This window comes from Thamnophis elegans, chromosome 5 (assembly GCF_009769535.1).
Source record: "Thamnophis elegans isolate rThaEle1 chromosome 5, rThaEle1.pri, whole genome shotgun sequence".
Lineage (NCBI taxonomy): Eukaryota > Metazoa > Chordata > Lepidosauria > Squamata > Colubridae > Thamnophis > Thamnophis elegans.
This window is the reverse complement of record NC_045545.1, coordinates 53,987,770-54,010,478: the sequence shown is the minus strand read 5'-3', so window position 1 is coordinate 54,010,478 and position 22,709 is coordinate 53,987,770. Positions and strand designations below refer to the sequence as shown.

At 38.3% G+C, this 22,709-nt stretch overlaps 1 protein-coding gene across 1 annotated transcript; it reads right to left on the bottom strand.

Annotated features, from left to right (window-relative positions):
- Positions 1-2,374: 2,374 nt before the first annotated feature.
- TMCC2 (transmembrane and coiled-coil domain family 2) lies at positions 2,375-19,627 on the bottom strand. Its single transcript, XM_032217299.1, has 4 exons — positions 19,489-19,627; positions 15,650-16,584; positions 8,309-8,444; positions 2,375-5,323 (listed from the first exon to the last, which is right to left on the bottom strand). The coding sequence occupies exons 1-4, from the start codon at positions 19,528-19,530 to the stop codon at positions 5,012-5,014; spliced, it is 1,425 nt and encodes a 474-aa protein (XP_032073190.1). The 5' UTR covers positions 19,531-19,627; the 3' UTR covers positions 2,375-5,011.
- Between the last annotated feature and the right edge of the window lie 3,082 nt (positions 19,628-22,709).

Sequence of the window (22,709 nt, the reverse complement as noted above, 5' to 3'; positions counted from 1 at the left end):
CAGGAGGCTGACCTTCTTCCTTTCACCTATGCCATTATATTTAATCTAATACTGAGTAAAGGATCATTCGTAGATAGGAATGATGAAAGGCATTCACTGCCTACATACCAGAATTCTATAAAAATCTTAAATAAAGAATTGAAAGTATACATGGAGCAGGAATAGAATTAATAGTCAATATTAATTGGTGGAAGATGCAAAGAGAGATTCTGACAAATATTCAGAGTTAAATCATAGGCAGGTGAACATCAAAGGTGGATAAATGCAGATTTATACTCAGAAACGGACTGAGTAGAAATAAGCCTCTCTTAAACTGGGTTGTCCCACTTTTTAAAAATATAATCCTTCATGGAACCTTCTTAAATAGTAGAATTATTGAGTTGGAAGTGGCACTGGAGATAATTTAACTCCCTGACTAATAGAGGATCTGCAATACAGCTATAGCGCCCCTGGCCCATTGCTCTTCAACCATTGCTGAAAAACCATCAGCAAAGAAGCAGCTGCCACTTCTAAGGCAGCCCTTCTACAACTGAATAGCTCTCACTACAAGGCATTCTTTCCTGATGTTTATCCAAAATCTGCTTCATTATATTTCTGTCTATCAGTTCTTGTTCTGATAATTGCAGTCCGTCATTTTCTGTGCATTCCTTCTTCTGCAGATTGGCTATTCCACATTCACTTCTCAGTAAGCAGGTCTGAGCCACAATTTACAACAACAGTTCCATCTTTTCTCTGTAAGAGAACACTTTCTTTAAGTAAATTAATCCATTGTAAATACCAACTTCTGGTTTAGCTAACTCTGCAGAAGGATGAAGTCTTGTGCAAATAATGAAACTCTGGTCTTCTGGGACTTACTAGTAATTTGGTTTGGCTATTCTGGGCCTTCTGAATATTTCTCAGCAAACATGCTTTTTCTGCAGAAAACAAAGATTGTCTGCCAGACAAGAATCTTATCTTCCAGAGTACCAAATAACTGCTCATCCAAAAAATAAGGAATACGGAGTTTCAGGCTGAAGCGAATAGGTTGCCCAACATGGCAAAATCTGGATAAATAAGGGCACTTGGGAGCCAGCAAAATATTTAATAGTTGGTATGTTAAGCCCAGCTATCCTCAGCTGGGGAAAGTTAAATCTTAACCCAAGCTAAGAATAACTGGTCATAACATACCGGCTGAGAAATTTCAGGAGTTGAAATCCCCACATCTCCAGGTTTAAGAAACTCTGTCCTAGAACAGGGGTCTCCAAACTTTAAGGCTTGTCGACTTTCCTCAATTCCTCAGCCACAAGTCTTAAAGTTGGATACCTCTGTTCTAAAAAAATGTGGCTAACTTTTTGCCCTTTTAGTACATCGCTGTGTATTTCTTTCCTTGTAAATAATGGTACTAACAGGCTTAATAAAGCACTTTTCTTATGCCAAAGTTTTGAATCTCATTTTATTTGAAAAAAAAAGTAAATGAAAAAGTACAGTAAATTAATCCAAACCTGTAGGGCTTGTCAGGGGCTCCTAATGAAAAAGAAATATAATATTATAGTATGGGGCGAAGGGAGTGGGTGGGGAAGAATCAAGCATACATAATAAATACAGTCAAACATTTTCAGAAAAGGACTATGCCTGAAGGTGAGGTTTAAACTTTAACATACAGTATCATGAGAATCCTCCATACATATATTTAAATATATAATGGTATAACTGATGGCATGATAAGAATCCTAAACTAAGGTATAGTATGCTTCGAAAATATTCAGGGGGAGAGCAGATCTTCTGGGAACACAGCAGTTTCTCCTACGTCTCAAAGCAGCTTCAAGGAGTGAATTCATCCCATTAATGGGGTGACTAAAGGAGCTGCCTCTTTTCTTCAGGCTTGTGCAGAAGCCTGCAAAGGAGGGCTGTTTTAATGAACAGAGAAGAATTGTTGTGCTTGCCTGAGGCCCAAAGCAGCCCTTCTGAATCATTTTCATAGCATGCACAGATCTATCCTAAAGAGGCAGAAATTTAGGCTTTCAGGAAACTTGGTATGTGGCCAATGCCACACACCTAGGGAGCAAGGGGGGGGGGAAACAGTATTCTGAGTCAGCTGAATCTGGGATGGTAAATGAATTATGCAATCTAAGGCCACAAAGAATTATGGCAATCGATTGTTTGCGCTTTCCCCCAAGCTTGGAATGATCACCAGCTTTTCTCCCATCGATTTATACTTAAACATCATTTCAAACATTCCGATCAAAATATATACCTTCTAACGTGTACAATGGCATATACAGGCCAACAGATCAGGGGTCTCCAACCTTGGCAACTTAAAGACTTGTGGACTTCAACTCCTAGAATTCCTCAGCCAGCGACTGGCTGAGGAATTCTGGGAGTTGAAGTCCACAAATCTTTAAGTTGCCAAGGTTGGAGACCCCTGCAATAGATCACTAGAGGAGGGCGGGGGGAGAATGGAATGGGGAATAGAAGTAAGGGACAAACATCCCAAATAATTATACTCTCCTATTGCTGTTGAAAGCAAGGAACAGCACCTAGGAACAGCACCACAAACTTTCTTTAATGAAGCCACTTTGCTTTCCGATTCCCACTGTCATGTACTGACAGGGAGAAGTCAGGAACAGTGCAAAATAAGAAACACCGATGAAAGAGCCAATCCTGCATAATTACACTTTCACCACTGACAGTGGCCAACGTTTATTTTATTTTATCTTCCGGGATAGCACTTTTCTTGCAACCAACATCATCTTTCTACCTCATTCAGCATTCATCCTAACGTCATTTAACATGTTACCCATTCAAATTACAGTATAAAACCAGATCATTTTTGTGACAGATGATAAAAACAGACTTTTTCAAGAAAATATACAAATCAAGTAGATGCCTAAATAAAGGTTGGATTCTTCACATCTCCGGGGCTTAGTAAGGGCAGAACGAAGCTTACATTTGAGGGAATTTTATCTTTAGAAAAATATGGTACTGAGGTAAAATCAACACTTAGGCCTCTACAGGGAAAAGAATCAGCCTCAGGCCAAAATTCCATGATGCTATTCAAACATGTAGGCCCATTTTGGTCTCAGCTGCTTTAACTAGAACCATTTCCCCATTTCTAAGTGCTAGCAGTGAGTAAAACACAGGAGCCGAACCAGGATGACTGTTATTTTGCCTAAAATTATTCCCTGTAGATATTATTTTACCCAAAAGAATCCAGGAATGTTTTGTGTAATAAAGAGCCAATGTGCCGTATTGTTATAGGAGAGCAGTGAAGGGAGAATAAAATCATTGTTTTGACAGAGTGAAGTTATTCAGCCTTTAGTAGTCCTAAGGAGAATGAAGTCAAACAGATGCATCCTTATTGGTTGTCTTGATGCTGGAGAATGGAAGCAGCTACTGCAAAACTTAAACTTTCATAATTTCCCTGTGTTACATGGAAAATAACTCCTTCTACCTTGCTCACTTGCGTATGAGCAGAAGATCCTCACAGATGTCAGTGCTGCCTTTCCTTTTCCTATCTTATAACAAGGGCTGTTCAAAGTTCTTGTAAGCGCAAAATAAACACCTATGGTTTTCAAACAATATCTACACATGCAACAGAATAAAGTGGTAAAAGAGAATGAGGATAGCCATGCCATGAGTCTGAAGTATCCGTTCTCCACTATCTCAGGACTCTCCCATTTCATTCTGTTAGATATTTAGATTCCAGCCGTTTAACCCTAACATGCAATTAAGTCTTTCTGTTGCCCAGAAAAGCAAGTATATCTCGGCAGAATCAGAGCAGATACTAAAATATCATCTGGCGTAAAACTCCCTAATCAAATCAATACAATTTAAGCTTTCAACTTACAATATGCCATGGTCTGATAGCTTCAGTTAAAAACAAAATGGCATCAAATGAGTTGCAACAATTGCTATCTTCAAAAAGACCAGATGATGCATGTCAGATGCTTACCCTTTCATGAGAAAATGTCTATCAAAGAATATGATTTCTCCAAAGTCCGTGATGATTGGACAAATTATCTACTGCTCCTAGTTAATGAACACTGTCGAATTCAAGTGGTGGCTCATTCATTTTGTGCAGATTGAGGGTTTATTGCTATTAGAGCACTTTAAAGCCCTCCATCATGTGAAGGCAGGTGACTGCTTACTAATGCTTGGTTTTTTTAAAAAAAATCTCTGAAATCAATAAATTAACACATGCACACTTACACACACACACACACACACACACGCACACTTGTAAAGATTATAAGTGTTTCTAAAGTCCATGGAAATATCAAAAAGGAAAACAAATGAAAACAAAGCCAACCAAAACCGTTGAGTTTGCATCAGAAGGCTCAATGCGTTCTCCTCAGATACTGTTGTCATTAGTTCATAAACCAACCCACAAGGACAACAAATCCATGACATGAAGCAGTCCAGCTAAATATCTGGAATTTCAGTTGTCCTATGAGAAGGAAAATTAAGCTCCACGTTGTTACCTGAATTATCTTCTGTTGTATGCACAATTTAATTCTTGGATTGTTTTCATCTTCATGAGTTATAAAAAGAAAAAGTTCAGTGTTGAATCTTCTTTATCTCTGTCTTCATATATTACTACGTTGATAAATGTTCCATCACTTCTCTCCAACATAGATGAAAATTCATAACTAAGCAACTGCTTTTTAGAGAAGACCTTTTGATTGTACATGAATTACTGCCCTCATCATCATCATCTCTTTATCTGATTTAAGAAATGGATAAAATCAGAAAGATTGAGCTCTTTATGGGGGTTATTTGTCTTCCCATTCTGCCTTGCAAGAGCATTGCAGAGGAGAAGTGTGACAGAGTAAGCCTTTCATAAGCTCCGCTGTAATTACTCTCCCTACGGCTGAGATGATGTTGGGCACAACAACAAAAGGCTCTGAAGAGGAAGCAATTGAGAATTGCACACTCCAAATGGACATAAAACCAACTGGAAGTCGCCTCAGTTTTGCTTCCTTTCTACAAGAAATGAACTCCCTCTAGCCGCAGCAACTGGCTGCCAAGAAAATCAGCTAGGCAGCAATACATGTTCCAGGAGATAAGTGATGGTGTCCCAATGCTTCCAGAGGAGGAAGACAAAAAGCACTAGTAAGGTAGTGCTCAGGAGACGCATGCGGGTCTTCACCATTGGAGTGATGAAACTAGCAATGGTGGAGACAAAGACCAGCAACACGGCCATTAAGGCCAAGATGACATTGATGAATTTTCCCAGTAGAGCACGGGCATTGGCGTTTTCCACTCCTTCTAGTTGCACCACTTGCTGTTGCTGCTGCTGCAGTTCTAGCTTGGTTACCCGAGTCAGACAGGACTCCACAGCTTCCTGTGGGGAAAAACCAAACAAAGAAGGGATCAAAGTTAATTGATAACTAAGCAATAACTTGTGCATGCTTATTTTACCTAGCTATAGTAGAATGATCATTATATTCAGTTCACTGTATCTAGTTATGGTGACCAAATAGCAGGCAAATTTGTAATTGGACCTATGGAAAGACACTATAACACAGAAGGTTCAATACTAAGATGAATGCATCCATTGTGTAGTCTAGCATAAATCAACTTTCTATAACAAATTTCACAATGTTCTGGCAGCAGGAAAGTGTATATAAATTGAATGATTATAATATTGTGATATCTTCTATTATGATGTTCTAATGTGACCCACAGGGACTTCTTTAGTCACCTTAAGAATTTCCACAATTGAAGATAATACTAATATGTAACTTGAACATGACCTGCAGCACCAGTGGATAGGTGGTAATATGGACAGGAAACCACCACAAGCCTCATGCAAGTGTAAGAAGTGCATGTAATAAATACATATTTTAGATGGTTTAGGGAAGAGAGAGTGTTGGCTTTCCTTATGGTGAATATCACTACCGTTCACTATAGTGGCATTGAATTTACTCCCGTGCAGAGTTCTACAATACATATCACAGGATCGCTCAAACACTCAGAGCATGTTCCATTGCCTTCCCATGACTCCTTCTCTTATCAATATCTCATATCAGATGGAAGCAATTGTCTCAGTTGTCTGAACAATGAGATTTCTTTTTCAAATTTTTGATTAGTACACATGAGAGGATGGAAAAAGATTAGAGTAACTTGTGGAAGATACTTGACATGGCTGTGTTCAGCATTCAGCAATCAAACCACAGTTTGAAAAGCTAAGGCAGTTGCATCCCTCAAAGACTTGTGTAGCTTTCCCTGATTCTTTGAACGTGCCCATGAGTGCATGAAAAACCTCCCCAAAACTGCTGCTGAATCAAAGTAAGAGGATGGTAATATCTCACAGCAATGTAAAGAAGATGTACTTCCTTAAAAATTCTGATGAATCTTTTTTTTAATGTAAGAAACATGCACTATCTCCTTCAATATGTCTGTTCTTTTACTTATTTATTTTGTTTGAAGTATTTTGATCAGTCTGAGATGTTCCTCGAATTGCCACGTGGGGGCAGAACAACACATATCGGGAATATAATTCTCAATTACATTCAACTTTATATAATTTATGAAGAAATAAGGAAAACATTTTTATACATCAGATTATACAGTATATTATTTATACAGAAAGAGAGCAGCAGTAAAGTTCAGTGAACACAATACAGAAAAAAGGGGAATGGAATATCAATTGTATATCATAATCATTGCACCGATGATGTTACTTAGTTTGGTTAATGAATATTTGCAAGAAAACAATCAAGCTCAGAGAACTCCAAGTAGCTCTAATTTCAACCCAACAAATATTTTCCTCTGTTGATACAGCTATCTGAAATTACCTTCAACCTGCTATATCCGTGATGGCGAACCTGTGGCACCTGGAGCCATATTTGCCGGCACGGCAGCCCTCACTCCAGTGCGCATGTGCACACTGGCCAGCAGATTTTCAGCCTTCCAGAGGGCTAAGGGAGGCCGTTTTCGCCCTGCCCAGGCTTCAGGAAAGTCTCTGGAGCCTAGAGAGGGAGAAAAACAGGCCCAACAGGCCAACCAGAAGTTTGTTCCTGAACTTCCGGTTGGGCTGTTGGGCTGCTTTTCGCCCTCCCCAGGATTCAGGAAAGACTCCAGAGCCTGGGGAGGGTGAAAACTCTCCCTCTGCAAGGGTGTGTGTGTGTGTTACACAGACAAGCATGGGGGGTTGCACATGCAGATGGGTGGGGCGTGCACACACACAATTTTGGCATGCCTTTAGAAAAAGGTTAGCCATCACTGTGCTATACCAACACTTTTGCTTTAGTTCAGGGGTGTCAAAGTCACATCGTCATGATGGCATCATATAATGTATTGGGAGTTTTTTCCCCTTCACTAAACCAAATGGGGCCGTGGCCAATGTGTAATGCATCCAGCCTGCGGGCCAGGAGTTTCACAACCCTGCTTTAGTTTCTACCATGGGATAATGGTAAAAGTAAGCTCCTATTGGCTCTCTCTCTCACCCCATCTTTTAAAAATTTTCACAGAAACATTTTTTTCTCCTTAAGCTATAAAGATAATGAGAAGAAGTACAGAAGGCAGGAGAAAGAGGCCTTATACTGAGCCAGATAATGGCTCATCAATATTATCAGCTCAGTATTACATGCCATGACTCCTGAGGATCTTATCCAGGACTTTTTCCCAGTTTGGAGATTCCAGGATTTCAACTGAGATTGTCTGCTTTTCCTCTGAGTTATGACCTTTCCACAACCTGGCGAGTAATAAAATAAAGGTAAATCCTACCAAAAAATCTTTGTTATTTAAATATAGGTCTAATTCAGTGTTTCTCAAACCTGGCATGCTGGCTGTGGAATTCTGGAAGTTTAAGAACTACACATCTCAAAGTTGACATGTTTGAGAAGATTTGGTCTAATTCATTTTCTTCTGGGATAAAGATTTTCCCCCAGACCATTTATATTTTTCATCTCCAGACAACCATATTCAGAAAACTCCTTCAGGTATTTGCCAGAGTTTCAGTCAAAAGACTTGGTTGCAAGTGCTGCCTATCTGAGATTTGTATAGTATACCATAAATTTTTGAAATGGTCAGAGGACATATTGTTAGGAATATAATCTAACGGTTTGGTTGACAATATATAAACCATGTAACAATGCCATACCTGTTTCTTTAAATCATACTGTAAAATGTGATTGGTTGCTGTTTTCCTCAAACGGTCATAAGAGGGAGCCAGAACCACTGTTAGCTCTCTGTTCGTTAGATGCTGGGCTGATCTGACCTGAATGTTTGGCCACTAGAGTGCCACTAATTCATGCCAAATTATGCTTGTGTGTTTGGAGAACTGGTTGTTGGACCAACTGCATAAGCACTGGTAAGTCTGTACCTGAATATCCCTGGCTCTTTCATAGGACTGGTAAGCCACCTTCTCTTCCATGCTGGCCAGTTCCTGCTTCAGATTGGTCATCTCATTCTGATGAAGCTCAGTCAGGTCATTGAGCTGCTCTTCCAAGCGTTCATACCTGAATAATGGAAATAAGAGAAAACATTCAACCAATGGCTAGTTTAAAGAAGAGGAAAGCTCTATGCATACCTGCATTATTTTGAGATTACATCTCAAATTTTGTTTATTTGAACATAAGTCTTCCTTATTTCGGGGAGATTTTCCTTCTAATACTTATATATAAAATCTTGCTGTAAAATTCCCAGCAATTTCTCAGGAGTTGATACAAACAAGCCTGTGAACTAATCATAGAAAACAAGTGTGATGTACATGCTTTAAAATATGTATATGTGTATGTTTGTATGTGTGATCCCTCACATCCTGGCCATAAACTATCTCAATTCCTCCCCTCAGGGACACTGCTATAGGACATTGCATGCCAAAACAACTAGATATAGGGACAGTTTCTTCCCTCATGTCATCATTCTGCTGAACACCTAATTCCCACAGTACTGTCTTATGTCTAAGTATATTTATTGTGTTGTATAGTTGTGGTGTTATTATTATCCTCCCCATCTTCTCTACTATCTCCTCTTATTAGTATCATTTTGATTAGTATCACTGTTGCTTGCTGAGAACTTTTGCCTCAAAGACGAATTCCTAGTGTGTCTAATCACACTTGGCCAAATAAGGGATTCCAATATGACATAGTATAAACAAGAGGCAACTATAATAAAATTTGCATTGATTGCTCCAGAATCAATAATGAAAGGCTCTCTGGAAAGGGGCAAGTCTTTAAAAACATATGACCCTTCATGAGGTAACCTGTTCCATAGGAAGGGAACCATTATTTAGGCTCTTTTCCAATACACTTCCTGGGTGTGGTAGGGATTCCGAGCAGCATTCTCTGATTGTCTGCGTTGAGTAGGCAGTTTTGATTTGTTAGATAAGAACTCCCAACTCATTAAGGGCCTTAAAAATAATGATCACATCTGTCATTATGCAATGAAAGACTTCAACTCCCAGAATTCCACAGCCAGGCATGCTCAGTTCCAATTTAAAGCAACAGCATTTGTTTTTCTCCTTTGCGAAAACATTTTCCATCATTCTTTTTCTTCTCCCTCCCCCTCTTTCTTCCCTCTCTCCCTCCCTCCCCCTCTCTCAAACAGATACACGCACACAGAGAAGTTGGATCCCTCTCTCACTCACTCAATCTCAAACAAACACAAACTTGTAATCAGTGAAGCTGGGCTTATGTACTTTTATCCAGGGATGTGTGTGTGTGTGTGTGTGTGTGTGTGTGTGTGTGTGTGTGTGTGTGTCAAAAGGCAATGTAGCTCTGCATGCAATCACATACCTTTTCCAGCTGTTTTAGAGAGGATTTCAACTCTGCTCTTGCTTGCCATCATGAAAAGAAAAAAAATGTAAAAGGAAAAAGACAAGAGCTGAAGGCTGAGCTCGTTGCTGACAGAGTCACTGTGTGGATGACTCTGCTTAACTTTTTAAAAAAGCCTCTAAAAAAACACCCTCTACAGGAGGCAGGAGAACAAGGTGCCTCATTACGTCAGGAATTTTTCGGCTTTTAATCCTTGCTTAGCTCTGCTTGAGTGATCATAAAGTCAGATTAGATGAGGCACCTCATTCTCCTGCCTCCTCCTGTAGTTTTTTAGAGGCTTTTTTAAACAGTTAAGCACTAAGCAGAGTCATCCACTGTGACTCTGCCAGCAACTAGCTCAGCCTTTTTTCTTTTACATTTGTTTTCTTTTCATGATGACAGTGGTGAGGCTCTGCCTCCCCTGATTGCACGTCCCTGTTCAAGCCGTGATTTGTCATAATTGTGATGATTATGGCTTACAGCTCATGAAAACCCCAAATCCACAATCTCAGAAAATTAGAATGTTACATGCAATCAATAAAACAAGGATTGTACATAGAACAACATCGGACCTCTGAAATGTATAAGCATGTATATGTACTTGGTTTGGGCCCCCTTTGCAGCAATTACTGCCTCAATGCAGCGTGGCATGGAAGCTATCAGCCTGTGGCACTGCTGAGGTGTTATGGAAGACCAGGATGCTTCAATAGCGGCCTTTAGCTCTTCTCCATTGTTTGGTCTCATGTCTCTCATCTTTCTCTTGGCAATGCCCCATAGATTCTCTATGGGGTTCAGGTCAGGCAAGTTTGCTGGCCAATTAAGCACAGTAATCCCATGGTCATTGAACCAAGATTTGGTGCTTTTGGCAGTGTGGGCAGGTGCCAAGTCCTGCTGGAAAATGAAGTCAGCATCCCCATAAAAATCATCTGTGGAAGGAAGCATGAAGTGCTCCAAAATCTCATGGTAGACGGCTGCATTGACCCTGGACCTAATGAAGCACAGTGGACCAACACCAGCAGATGACATGGCTCCCCAAATCAACACAGACTGTGGAAACTTCACACTGGACTTCAAGCATCTTACAGTGTGTGCCTCTCCATTCTTCCTCCATACTCTGGGTCCTTGGTTTCCAAATGAGATGCAAAAGTTGCTCTTATCAGAAAAGAGGGCTTTGGACCACTGAGGAACAGACCAGGTCTGTTTTTCTTTAGCCCAGGTAAGATGCTTCTGACATTGTTTGTTGTTCAGGAGTGGCTTGACAAGAGGAATACGACATTTGAAGCCCATGTCCAGGATCCATCTGTGTGTGGTAGCTCTTGATGCACTGACTCCAGCCTCAGTCCACTCCTTGTGAAAGTCCCCAATACTTTTTCTGACAATCCTCTCCAGGCTGCGGTCATCCCTGCTGCTTGGGCACCTTTTTTCCCCACACTTTTCTCTTCCACATAACTTTATATTAATGTGCTTTGATACAGCACTTTGGGAACATCCAACTTCCTTTGCAATTACCTTTTAAGGTTTTCCCTCCTTAGGGAGAGTATCAATGATGGTTTTCTGCACAACTGTCAGGTCAGCAGTCTTTCCCATGATTGTGATTCCTACTGAACCAGACTGAGAGACCATTTAAAGGCCCAGGAACCTTTTGCAGGTGTTATGGCTTAATTAACTGATTAGAGTGGGACACTTTGAGCCTAGAGTATTGCATCTTTTCACAATTCTAATTTTCTGAGATTGTGGATTTGGGGTTTTCATGAGCTGTAAGCCATAATCATCACAATTATGACAAATCACGGCTTGAACTATCTTGCTTTGCATGTAATGAGTCTATCTCATGTATTAGTTTCATCTTTTAAGTTGCATTACTGAAACAAATGAACTTTTGTACAATATTCTAATTTTTTAAGTTTCACCTTTGGTGGATTTAGTGGACTTTGACTATACTGACATTATCAGTGTGATAGATTTTAAAGTAGATCCCAAAACCGCTAAGTAGAGAAAATGTGGCTTTTAAGATGCAAGACTAATGTAATTGCCTTTCCACTTCTTTTCAGTAGTGCTTTTTCTACTTTACTCTTTCTTGGTCCAATCCTATACCCGGCACATCACCCTCAAAGTAGCAAATCTCAATAACTAGAGGCATCATGTTTCTTTTCAGCAAATGAAAATGAGATGGTTATGTTATGTAACTCAAGAGTAAATTAACACCACATAGAAAAGCATACCTGATCTTTGTATATCTGATGAGCTATAATTGTTATAATTTTTTATAATTATTTAGTTTTATAATTGTTATATAATTGTTTAGTATTATGTACAGAATTATAAACATGGGCTTCCTAATTCATATTTTCAAGTTCCTTTTCTCCAAAATATTGAAAGTGGGAAAGGGAAACTATTTGCTTGCTTGCTTCTTGCTATACTAATTATGTCCTTCCCCCAAGGACTTCTGTGATGGTATGAGGGTGGTACATGATTTAAAACTATACATTTTAACATTTGAGCCTATGCATGCTTATTTGGAAATAAAAAGTAAATACATTACTTATTTATTTACATCATAAATTCTTCAATAAAATGTCTCCTGCATATGACAAAGTGAGACATATGGCTACTGCATATAAAAATGTGTTTTCTTAGTGATGACACCTAAGGCAAGAATAGAATAGAATAGAATAGAATTATTTATTGGCCAAGTGTGATTGGACACACAAGGAATCTGTCTTTGGTGCATATGTTTTCAGTGTACATGAGGATAATAAAACACACTCATCAAGAATAAAAAGATACAACATTTAGTGATAGTCAAGTTACTAATAAGCTATCAAATCGTACTAGTAAACAAATAAAACTATATAAATTGAAAGATACAAACAACATGGCTATAGTCATAAGTGGGAAGAGATAGATACTAGGAAGAGAAGAATAATAGTAATAAAGTGTTAGTATATTGTGTATTGTAATACATAAGATTAGTTTAAGTCCCTACTCATCCTTGCCGCTCATTAGGTGACTTTGAATCTCTCTCTCTCACACACAACCTACTGCAGTACTTCATAGAGTTTTATTCTAATCTCTGACTCTGACTCTTCTCTTTCTCTAAAACCTGTTTATATCATTTTCCCCCAGTACTAGGTATGGACCTTTTTATTTTCTTAAGGTTTCAGATACATTTTTAATTCAGATTATTGTTTTATGTTGTGTTTATGATGTTGAGGCTGTTTTGATACTCATATTTTATTATTCAAACTATTCTGGGAATATAAAATAGACCAAATAAATAAATTAAAAGGCGGTATGAATAAATTTATAAAAATAAATATAGTTCTAATGTCTCCTTAGGGTTTTTTCCCTATTAAATGTTAAGTCTTTCCTAGTCTTTCACATAGGGCAGATGTAAATGAGTGGAAAACAAATGAAGTGTGGGAGGAAGGAATGTCTCTTCTGAAGTCTGCTTGTGGGAACAAAGAGTTTTATTTCCATCCTTGCTGTTACTGATAACTGATTTCCAGAACATTTTGGGAAATTTTCCAGTTTGTTTTCAACAGAGCTTAAAGGGAAAAAAACGCAGAATATAACTGATAACCAATAACAATAACCAATGAGAACAATTATTTGGCCATTTCAGCATCCCATACACTTTGTACAGTTCCTGATTGCATGCAGAGAACGTGTGTCCATTATTCTATCTATATATGAACATTTATATATCTGTTGATAAAATACTTTATGTTCACATTAATCTACCAATTCTAATTCATAGGTGGATCGGTCATGATGATAGTGGAGGGTCGGAATGATGAAGACTATGAAAGACCAATGCTTAACTTTTCCTCCCCAACTCCAATTGATCCATGAAAAACACAATTTCTGCAACTATATCCAGTCATTTAGGTTCATTAGCTCCTTCCCACAAAAAAAGTCTGAATACATTCTTTCACTTTCTTCACTGACAAAACTCTTAGGGCCCAGAATGAAAGCTTGCTTGATTCTGAACTTCCCATCTATGGAAGATAAAAAGCCAATGTTGAGTACTGATCCAGGAATGGCTTTCCTTTCATGTATTATAAACAGACAAAAATGAATTAATAGAGTGTCTTTCCTCTTGTAGATAATTTATATAGAAATTCCAATTCTTCAAAACTACCATCAGGCAAACAGAATGGATGTATTTAAATCACCGGGGGGGGGGGGGGAAGGTCTGTGGCAGTCACTGATTTAAATCAGTTTTCTCATTTGCAACTAATCTGTTCTCCGAGCAAATGGGAAATAATTTCTCAAAGATTTGCTTTAGCAATTAACATAGAATAGTCTGCATGCATAGAATGTAAATTCATCTAAATCATGCAGTACCCGGCAACATTCCCTTTGCCTGGATAGAAAAAAGTCAAATTCTCTTTGGGATACTGTGTATCTGCTTGGGTTTTTCAATAAAAAAGGTTTTTAAGGTTAATAGTGCAAACATATGAATTAGAAGTAAGCCTCACTTTGCAAGTTTGTTCAAATAGTGCCTTTATATTATTTCTGATCCTGTTTCAAGACTGCCCCTACTATTAGACAGAATGAGCCAGCAACATAATAAACAATTATTTATGACTGCCTATTCTCATTGTAAGGCTAGTGGTGGAAGACAGTTTCTTGGATTTTTTGCCCAAGGTATATCTTAATTTAACATTTGCCTGTATCATCTGTTAGGCAATGAAAGGTTTTCTGTGATCTGCTGTAGACATTTGTGACTGAATTGTTTGTAAAACCAATTTTGTAAACTGCTTTTCATATAAATATGAGTTCTGTTGACTCACTTCCAAGCCTAGGATTATGATCTAAGTATCCCTAATATTAGAAAAGCACAGACTAGCAAAACGATTTAAACATAAGTTTCTTTATAACAGTTTTGCCCAACAGATCAAAATTCTACTTCTCAACCAAGTCTTGCACACAGCACTTAGAAAATTTCTAAAACTTGCCACCGAGTTATAATTTTAATACAACAAAGAGGAAAATGAGGCAAAATATGGGGCAATGGCTGCATTATTTGCATCTTAAAGTAGTTTTAAGTTAAATAAATTTTGCTTTCTCCCTGTCCCTTGATAGTTCTTTCTTCTTACTCCATATTTTGATCTGAATATATCAGCCAAAGGCAACTTCAGTTCTTGGCCAAAAAAGCTCCCCATTTCTCTTCTATAAGATGGAAGATAAAACCCTAAACTATTACTGGCTACAAGTTATAATTCCTGCTATAAAATTTACCCTAACTTCGTTCATATTTAGATAAGGTAAAGGTTCCCATGTATATACATGCTAGTCGTTCCTGACTCTAGGGGGCATTTCTCATCTCTGTTTCAAAGTCAAAAAGCCAGTGCTGTCCGAAGACATCTGCATGGTCATGTGGCCGGCATGACTAAATGCCAAAGGTGCACGGAATGCTGTTACCTTCCCACCAAAGGTGGTTTCTATTTTTCTACTTGCATTTTTACCTGTTTTTAAACTGCTAAGTTGGCAGAAGCTGGGACAAGTAACAGGAGCTCACTCCGTTACACAGCGTTAGGGATTTAAACTGCCAAACTACTGACCTTTCTGATCAACAAGCTCAGTGTCTTAGCCACTGAGCCACTGCATCCCTCTAATATGTAGAATCTTATAATTAATTATAATTATAATAGAATGTGTCAATTTAATGTGTAGTTTTTTGCTTATTTTACTTATTTTGCTTATGATATACATACATAATCTATGCTCTCTGTAAAGTGAGATCTACAGCTAAATTGCTCTCCCACGCTCAGGAACCAACATCTTATTATTCTCCATTGCTGGGATTCTTCACCAGAAACGAACAATTAAGGGCACTTTTTTAATCATTGAGGAGCATTTGTCCCTTGATGAGGAACAGGAAGACATTTAATAAACCTTACCTGTATCGTTCCTCCTGCAAGCATTGAGTCATGTATGTATAGTCTCGTTGCAGCTGAGCTTTGAGTTCTTCAATGGAGTCCTCGAGATGGGATTGAATGTCTTTAATGTCTCTCAGTTCTTCTACAATGGTGTCAAAGTTATAATGATGACTTTCCAAGGTGTTAGACTTAGGACTGCCCAAGCCCCCAGCACCAGCCCCAGAATTGCTACCAGCTGCTGAGCCAGAAGTGGCACTGGAGCACTCATCATCGCTTCCATATTTGGGACTGGACACGAGCGTAGCGCTGCCACTTAGAGTTCGCGAGGCCTCTTCTGGGTGACCATCGTCCAGAGTGTCCTTTAAGTGGGCAATGTTGTCAGCACTGCCAAATTTGTTGCGTATTAAACTTGCAAACTCACGGGGCTTGGAAACGACAGCTGTGTGTGTTGCTTGAGAAAGACCTGACAACCCACCCTTGACCCCCTCTACCACACCACCACCAAAACCACTAATACTGGACCGAACATTGGCTCCTACATCCTTGAGTCCCTGATGCATGTCCCGGAAGACATCTTTGGGCTGACGTGTTGGCCCATTTTGTTCAATCTCCTTTAGTTTTTTGTGGTAATGTTCAAGCTTCTTATGCAGCTGGGCAATGGTCTGGGCTGACTTCTGGTTCTTCTTCTCAAAGACCTGCTTGATACGAGAGGCTTGCTGCTTATCAGCATTATTAGCAAGTTTCAGGTATTCAGCTACATTGTCATCTCGAGCCTCCTGCTCAATCTTTATTTGCTCAGTGATCTTAAGAATCTTCTGGTGCAGATGGTCAATGGCAGCTTTCGTCCTCTGTGGGTCAGGGTTGCCATCTGGAACATCAAGACAGATGTTGCTTTCAGCATCACTGTGGCTTGTATTGGAAGGCAGGTTGAGTTGGCTCACATCCCCCTTGTCCAACTGTTGTAGGAGGCAGGAAGAGAAAAAAACACAGAAAGACACAAGTAAAGCTTTGAGAAATATTTTTCTTTCTCTGGAACAAACATTAGAGTGATTGAACAGAATAGTGGAAGAAATAGTAAGGAAAATAGTTACAATACTCTTTCCTGGTGGTTCCCTCCAAATGTGCTAAGACTGGGACATCCAACATTTCTTTGTTGTTTGGAAATGTTGAAAATTGTAATCTTAAACACATCTTGAGGGAATCAGCTGGGGGAAAGTTGAATTAGTTAAAAGAAGGAACATTATTAAAGTCACCTAATCTTAAAAATTGCTTTTTAATCACCCAATTAATAAATGTATATAAAAGTTCTTGCTATCTAATTCTTGATATATTTTGAATTCTTAAAATTGAGATAACTGCAAGTCCCATCAGATAATAACAATTTTAAATCCTCTATTTCATTTTTTTTCTTTTCCTGGATGTAAGGAACATAGAATATTTCCTATTATGGTAATACAACAGAGTCAATTAGCATAGCAAAGCCAAGCAAGTTACTTTGTGGAAGATTCAGGTTTAAAAGATGTACTGTGATTTTAGTTTCAGATCATCAGTTTCCATTCTCTTCAGTTTTTATTGCTAGACAAAAAGCTATAGCACTTTTCCTGCAAAATGTGAATGTGTCTATTGCCTCTGACTGCAAAAACTGAATGCCCTAATGATCCTCATTGGGGTCAACAACTTCACTGGAAATATTAATGAAGTTTTCCCCATGAATCTTGACCTATTTTATTTATAGACCATTAGACTAGAACTCGGTTCTAAACTTAAGGTCCTCTAAAAATGAAATTGCTTGTACTGCTCACAAGTAAGGGACATCATAAACCTAGAAATAAGGTCAAATATTGTACCAAACTATGTACAGATGCCCAAAGCATGGACTTAGCCTGTTATCTGAGAGCAGTTTGATCCTGTTGGAACTGAGGAAGTGGACACAGCAACTGTTAGCACAATTACTTGCTTATTAATATTATATTATTATATTATGTGCCTATTGGTTAGTAAACACTTCCAGGATAGTGACCTGTGTGAGTTTGTGCAGAGATTACTACATTGCTGCAAGAGGGGGTGTTCCTGACATCTTTTAAGGAAGCTGGGTCTGACCCTTCCTTAGGAAGCCATCAATAAAACCTTTTAAAAATCATGAAAGTAGAAGTTGGGGGGGGGATCAGCCACTCATGATGACACAAAATATTTCTAATTTGTTATTAGTAGAACTGGACATTTGTGCACAGACTAGTTTTTAATCCTTATTTTACGAAGTTTTTTGAACCTGAAGTTCATATAATTTGTAACTGATGAATACTACTTGATTAGAAAATTGGCCCAATGAACATGTAACTTTAATGACTATTTGACTTAATTCCTACGTCACAAGTTATATGATACATTTCATACATCCATATGCACATAAGACTGATCTGTAATTGTTATAAATAACTATATAACCTGTACCCCATTGGGTCATTGTTTCAGAAGTATTTCCTTACCTACACAGAGAAACAGAATGACCAAGGGCAAAATAGTAGTGGGAGCAGGAGTGATTTCCTGCCAGTTTCCTTATTGAATTTCCTTGTGAAAATCTGGCAGGGAGCATCAGAAATCTTCTCTTCCCTTCCCTGCCCTTCCCTCCCCCTTACCAGCAGGCAGATGAGTGGGCACTGCTGGGTGGGGGGAAGACCAATGGATTGCAAAACTGGCTAGGAAACTGTCACCAATCGTTGAAAATGTAGATCATGTGATCGCAGCAGCCAAACAGTGCAGCAGCAGCCAGTAACACTGAAACTCACAATTTCCCCTAATTTCATTCCCTTGAGAGTCATGGGTCCTAGATTTTGGACACATTTCATAAGTTGGCTCATTCGAGGCACCTTGGTTCAAAAATTGTTGTCCTATGATACACCAGTTAAAGTCATAACAACAAGAGTAGTATATAGATTGTCATCATAAGAAACGAAAGGGCATTATCAGTTCACCTTCTATAAACAGGGCAACTGAGATGTTTGTTAAAATCAAATCAAAACAAGCCTCCACAGGTAAGGGGGTTGAAGGACACTTCCTAAAGATTACAATGAAGGAGACTGACCTTGCTTTTCTTAACGATGCAATTATACATCTATCTGTTTAAACAAGCATGCAGGTGCTGTCAGAAGTCAGGGCACAAATTATGACAGGATAAAAAAAATCATCCAAGAACTAAATATTATTCATATTTAAATATATTTAAAACAGAAGTGCCCAACCTCCCAAGGAATCATTTTCAAAAAAATGTTATTTTTGATAGGAGATTAACCCCTCTGCTCGTTTTGAACATCAGAACCAGTATCCCTTAAGCACGTGCTGCTGTTTTTAATATACTGAAATACTTTATCTTAAGGTCCAGGTCTAAGTTTCCATTACACAGACCACTGCAGTTTGGAAAAGATTTTGCTCCTTTGATATTGGTGCTCAGAAACCAATTTGTTGGCTTTGTTGATTTAAGACATGTGACCCGAGCCAGCTACCCAGAATCACTGTCTTCCCTAGCTTCTAGAATAACATTCAAATTACTGTTTCAATTAATAAAAATAATATTCATACACATAATTTTTATATATGCGTGTCTGCTACTGCATAGTCACCACTACTTTATAGTTATAACAGGTTTTTTTCTCCCTTTCAATATTCATGCAGGGTGAACCTGAACTTATGCTGCATCTTTACCACTTGTTAAGTAGCAAGGTTCCATTTAATATAAAAAATACTAGGTTTTGGATAATAAGAAAACCAAATTGTATTGATGGTCCAGAAATGCCTATTTATGACAACTCTTCTCTAGGAGCAACTGATTGGCGTATACAAGTCACAGAATCTTTACACCATACCTTACAGTCCTTATCTGGTTCCAGCACTTTCTTCTTTCTCATAGCAAAGTCTCACTGATGAGCAAGAAAACAATTCCCTGGTAATGAAAAACTACCAGGAAAACTACCAGCTCCAAAAGCTACTATATAATTGTCCAGGTTTTTCTCATCTGTGGCTCACACGTCTACTTTTGCTGGGTTATAGAGGCATGTGGGGGGGGGGGGGAAGCACCACCCACATACAGTAGAGCACATCATCATACGGAACAACCACAAATTTGCCTCAATCTCATATCAGCACTTTTTAAAAAAATTGCAGACTTTACAAACTTTGCTGCTGGCCTATTCTTAGCTTGCCTGTGTTGCTCTGAGGTTTTCCAGGATGGAGAACAGAGTGAAAAGTTTCTCCTGTGCTCTTATCAATGTACAGGCACTGGACTTGCAGGAAATGAGATTTTTTTTTTTTTTTAAACAGATTGTTTTGGTTTGGTAAAGATAAAATTGCCCGACTTGGTTTTAGTAATTGTGCAAATAGAGTCTACAGAGTATGCAGAGAAAAAATCCTTTGGTTCTTTTTTTTTTAACAATAGACTGCAGACCACATGGGATCTGTGAAAGAAATAAGATCCGATCTACAGCTTTCTGATAAATTCAGAGAAGTAATCCTTAATGACAGCATGGGGTTAAAATACAAATGTCTGCAATGTATTTGTTAAACAATTTTGAAAGGGTTGAGCTGTCAAGATTTGAAGAACCAACCAGAGATTTATAAATCAGCATAGCCGTGTCCCAGAATTAAAATAATCATCAAAATAGGAAACACATAATTAGAATGTTTTCTTTCCCCTGTCAATTATCGCTTTATAACATTCATAGGTATATGGGTCTCCAAGTTTAATCAGAGGATGAATTAATCTATCTCACTGGCCATTTTATTATCTGGCTTATCCTAAAGCTGATAATAGCCTTGAAGATCTGATGAAGATACTTGTCTTTCTCCTGCTGTGCGGCTTCATACATACGAAGGGGAGAAAGAGTCTGCATATAGAAGAAATGAGTTATCATTCTCTTTCCTAATGCTATTATTCTAAACAATACCAGAATTTGCTTTAACTTTTGTAAAACATGTATGTGAAGAAAAGCATGCGACTGTGGAGCTAGACAGGACCACAAGTATCTTCTAGTCTAACCCTCTACAATGTACGGGGAAAACCATTTACATAACTCAAGAACACTGAAGGACAAGTTAACCATATGTTATAAAGGCATTAGTTAGTCTCCAACAACCTTGTCCAAAGAATAATTTCAAATATCAATTTTAGGCAACTATACAGCCAGTTCTTTTGATTTCCTCAATCGAAGCATGATTTAAGAGAGAGAAAGAGAAGATTGGAGGAGGAAATAATCTCTTCACAAGTCTTTAAAGCAATTATGTCAGATTCCCAGACAGAACATATTTATGACAACATAAGGAAGCATAGTTATATAATAGACAAAATTCTTTTAATGATTTTTAAATTAACCTGTACCTCCTTGGTATATTCCTGTAATAGGCAAAACTCACTTCTAAATCCAGGAGATTTTGATGAGATCTGCCAAAACCCACTTCAGACATAATTATAAATTTGAAGTTTAGACATTCAAAGATGCATACCCCACCCCATACAGTACTTGATTTTAATCCAGTTTGAGTTCACTATATCTAAGTTAGAAATATACAATTTTAAGCAGGTATCCATGTATGATGATGTTAGTTTTGATCAACTGCAGTGGAATTACCTTTGAAAACTGGAAAATATACAATACACTATATGGATCATTACTAAGTGGGACTGGCCACGGGGTGTATAGCAGACTACTTAAAGAATAACTTCACTGGCTACTGTATTCTCATAATTCAAAAGATCAGTGATGGCCTATAAAACTGTTCAGCTAAAATATTGAGAATATTGAGAATTATTCTCAAAATAATTCTCTTTTTTTAGCATTAACCATCCCCACCATTAAAACAAATCTTCAAAATCTTACTTCTTCTGCCAATTAAGTATGTAAAATTATTCTTGGTCTATTCAAAACCAAAATTTTCTCTCTAGTCTCCTACTAGTTTCTCTAGAGTGTTTTCTAAAAGTGGAAATAAAAGTAGAAGTGAAATTTTAGAAGATGGAAACTTTCTGTTTGACTAGCTTTTTTGCTTACAAATCATGTCTGAAGGAAAGAAAGTATATTTAAAATGGGAACAACAAGCTTGCTGATAGAAGAAATATGTTAAACTGCCTGAGAAACCCCAACTAAGAAAGATCAGTGCCTTGAACTCAGAAAAATGTTTTAAGGATTGGAAGGGAGAAGATACATTTGATTTTACAAAGAAAGCAAAGCAAAACAAGCAAAGATCCTCAAGCTTTTATCAGACTCAGTCTTGGTCCACCAGGAATCAGCTTATTCAGCAGCAGGTTCCAGACACTACTGGCTAAATTAACACTGTTATTGCAGGCAAGAATTAGGCCATAAATAGACACCATATTCTGTATTTGTTCCCTACAATACTTAGCTATATACCAGTAATTGTTTTCTCTTACTTTTGCTACTGGTTCAGAACTGGGTGCTCCCGCATGGCTCTTCTGCACATGTGCAGAACCTTCTGTGCATGCAAAGAGCATTCATGATGACGTCTGGGCAGGTGGGCAGAGCCTCCCTCCTTTTCCTCCTTCCTTTCTGAGTCGGTACCCATTTTTTCGATAAGCTTCGAAGGCACCCAACCCATGTTGGCATAATAGACCTGCAGCCTACGACTATGGCTTCCTGTTCATCAACTTCAGTCTGTACAGAGATTATGCTTTAGAATCCTAACACTGAAATTCTGAGAAGTCACAGCCTTCAGTGCTGATTGGAAAGAATACTGGAAGATGCAGTTCATTTTTCTGCCAGGGAAGATGGCAACGAAGTCCTTTCTGTTTATTTCCATAGACTATGGCACTTTGTCAAAAGATGTGACCTGATACAGGGATGGCTCAAATATCAGTCATATCTCCTTCCCAGAATTCCCCTCCCTTTTATCATCCTTCATGCAGTGTTATGAGAAAAAAAGATTTGCAATTAATTGGTAAACCATTTGGCTGGAAAAAAATACATTAACTCACATTTTTTCTCTCTGAGAAAATCCAAAACATTCATCTAAATCATATCAATTTTGGAGCAAATATAGGTTCTGTCGTTCTGGTAACAGTGGTCCATTGAAAATAAGA

Coding starts and splice junctions, on each gene's coding strand:
- TMCC2 (XM_032217299.1), bottom strand. CDS start 19,530: ATGAGAAAGAAGAAAGTGCTGGAACCAGATAAGGACTGTAAG. Junction 16,585..19,488: donor AACCAGATAAGGACTGTAAG/GTATGGTGTAAA, acceptor CTCCTACAACAG/TTGGACAAGGGGGATGTGAG. Junction 8,445..15,649: donor TTGCAGGAGGAACGATACAG/GTAAGGTTTATT, acceptor TCCATTATTCAG/GTATGAACGCTTGGAAGAGC.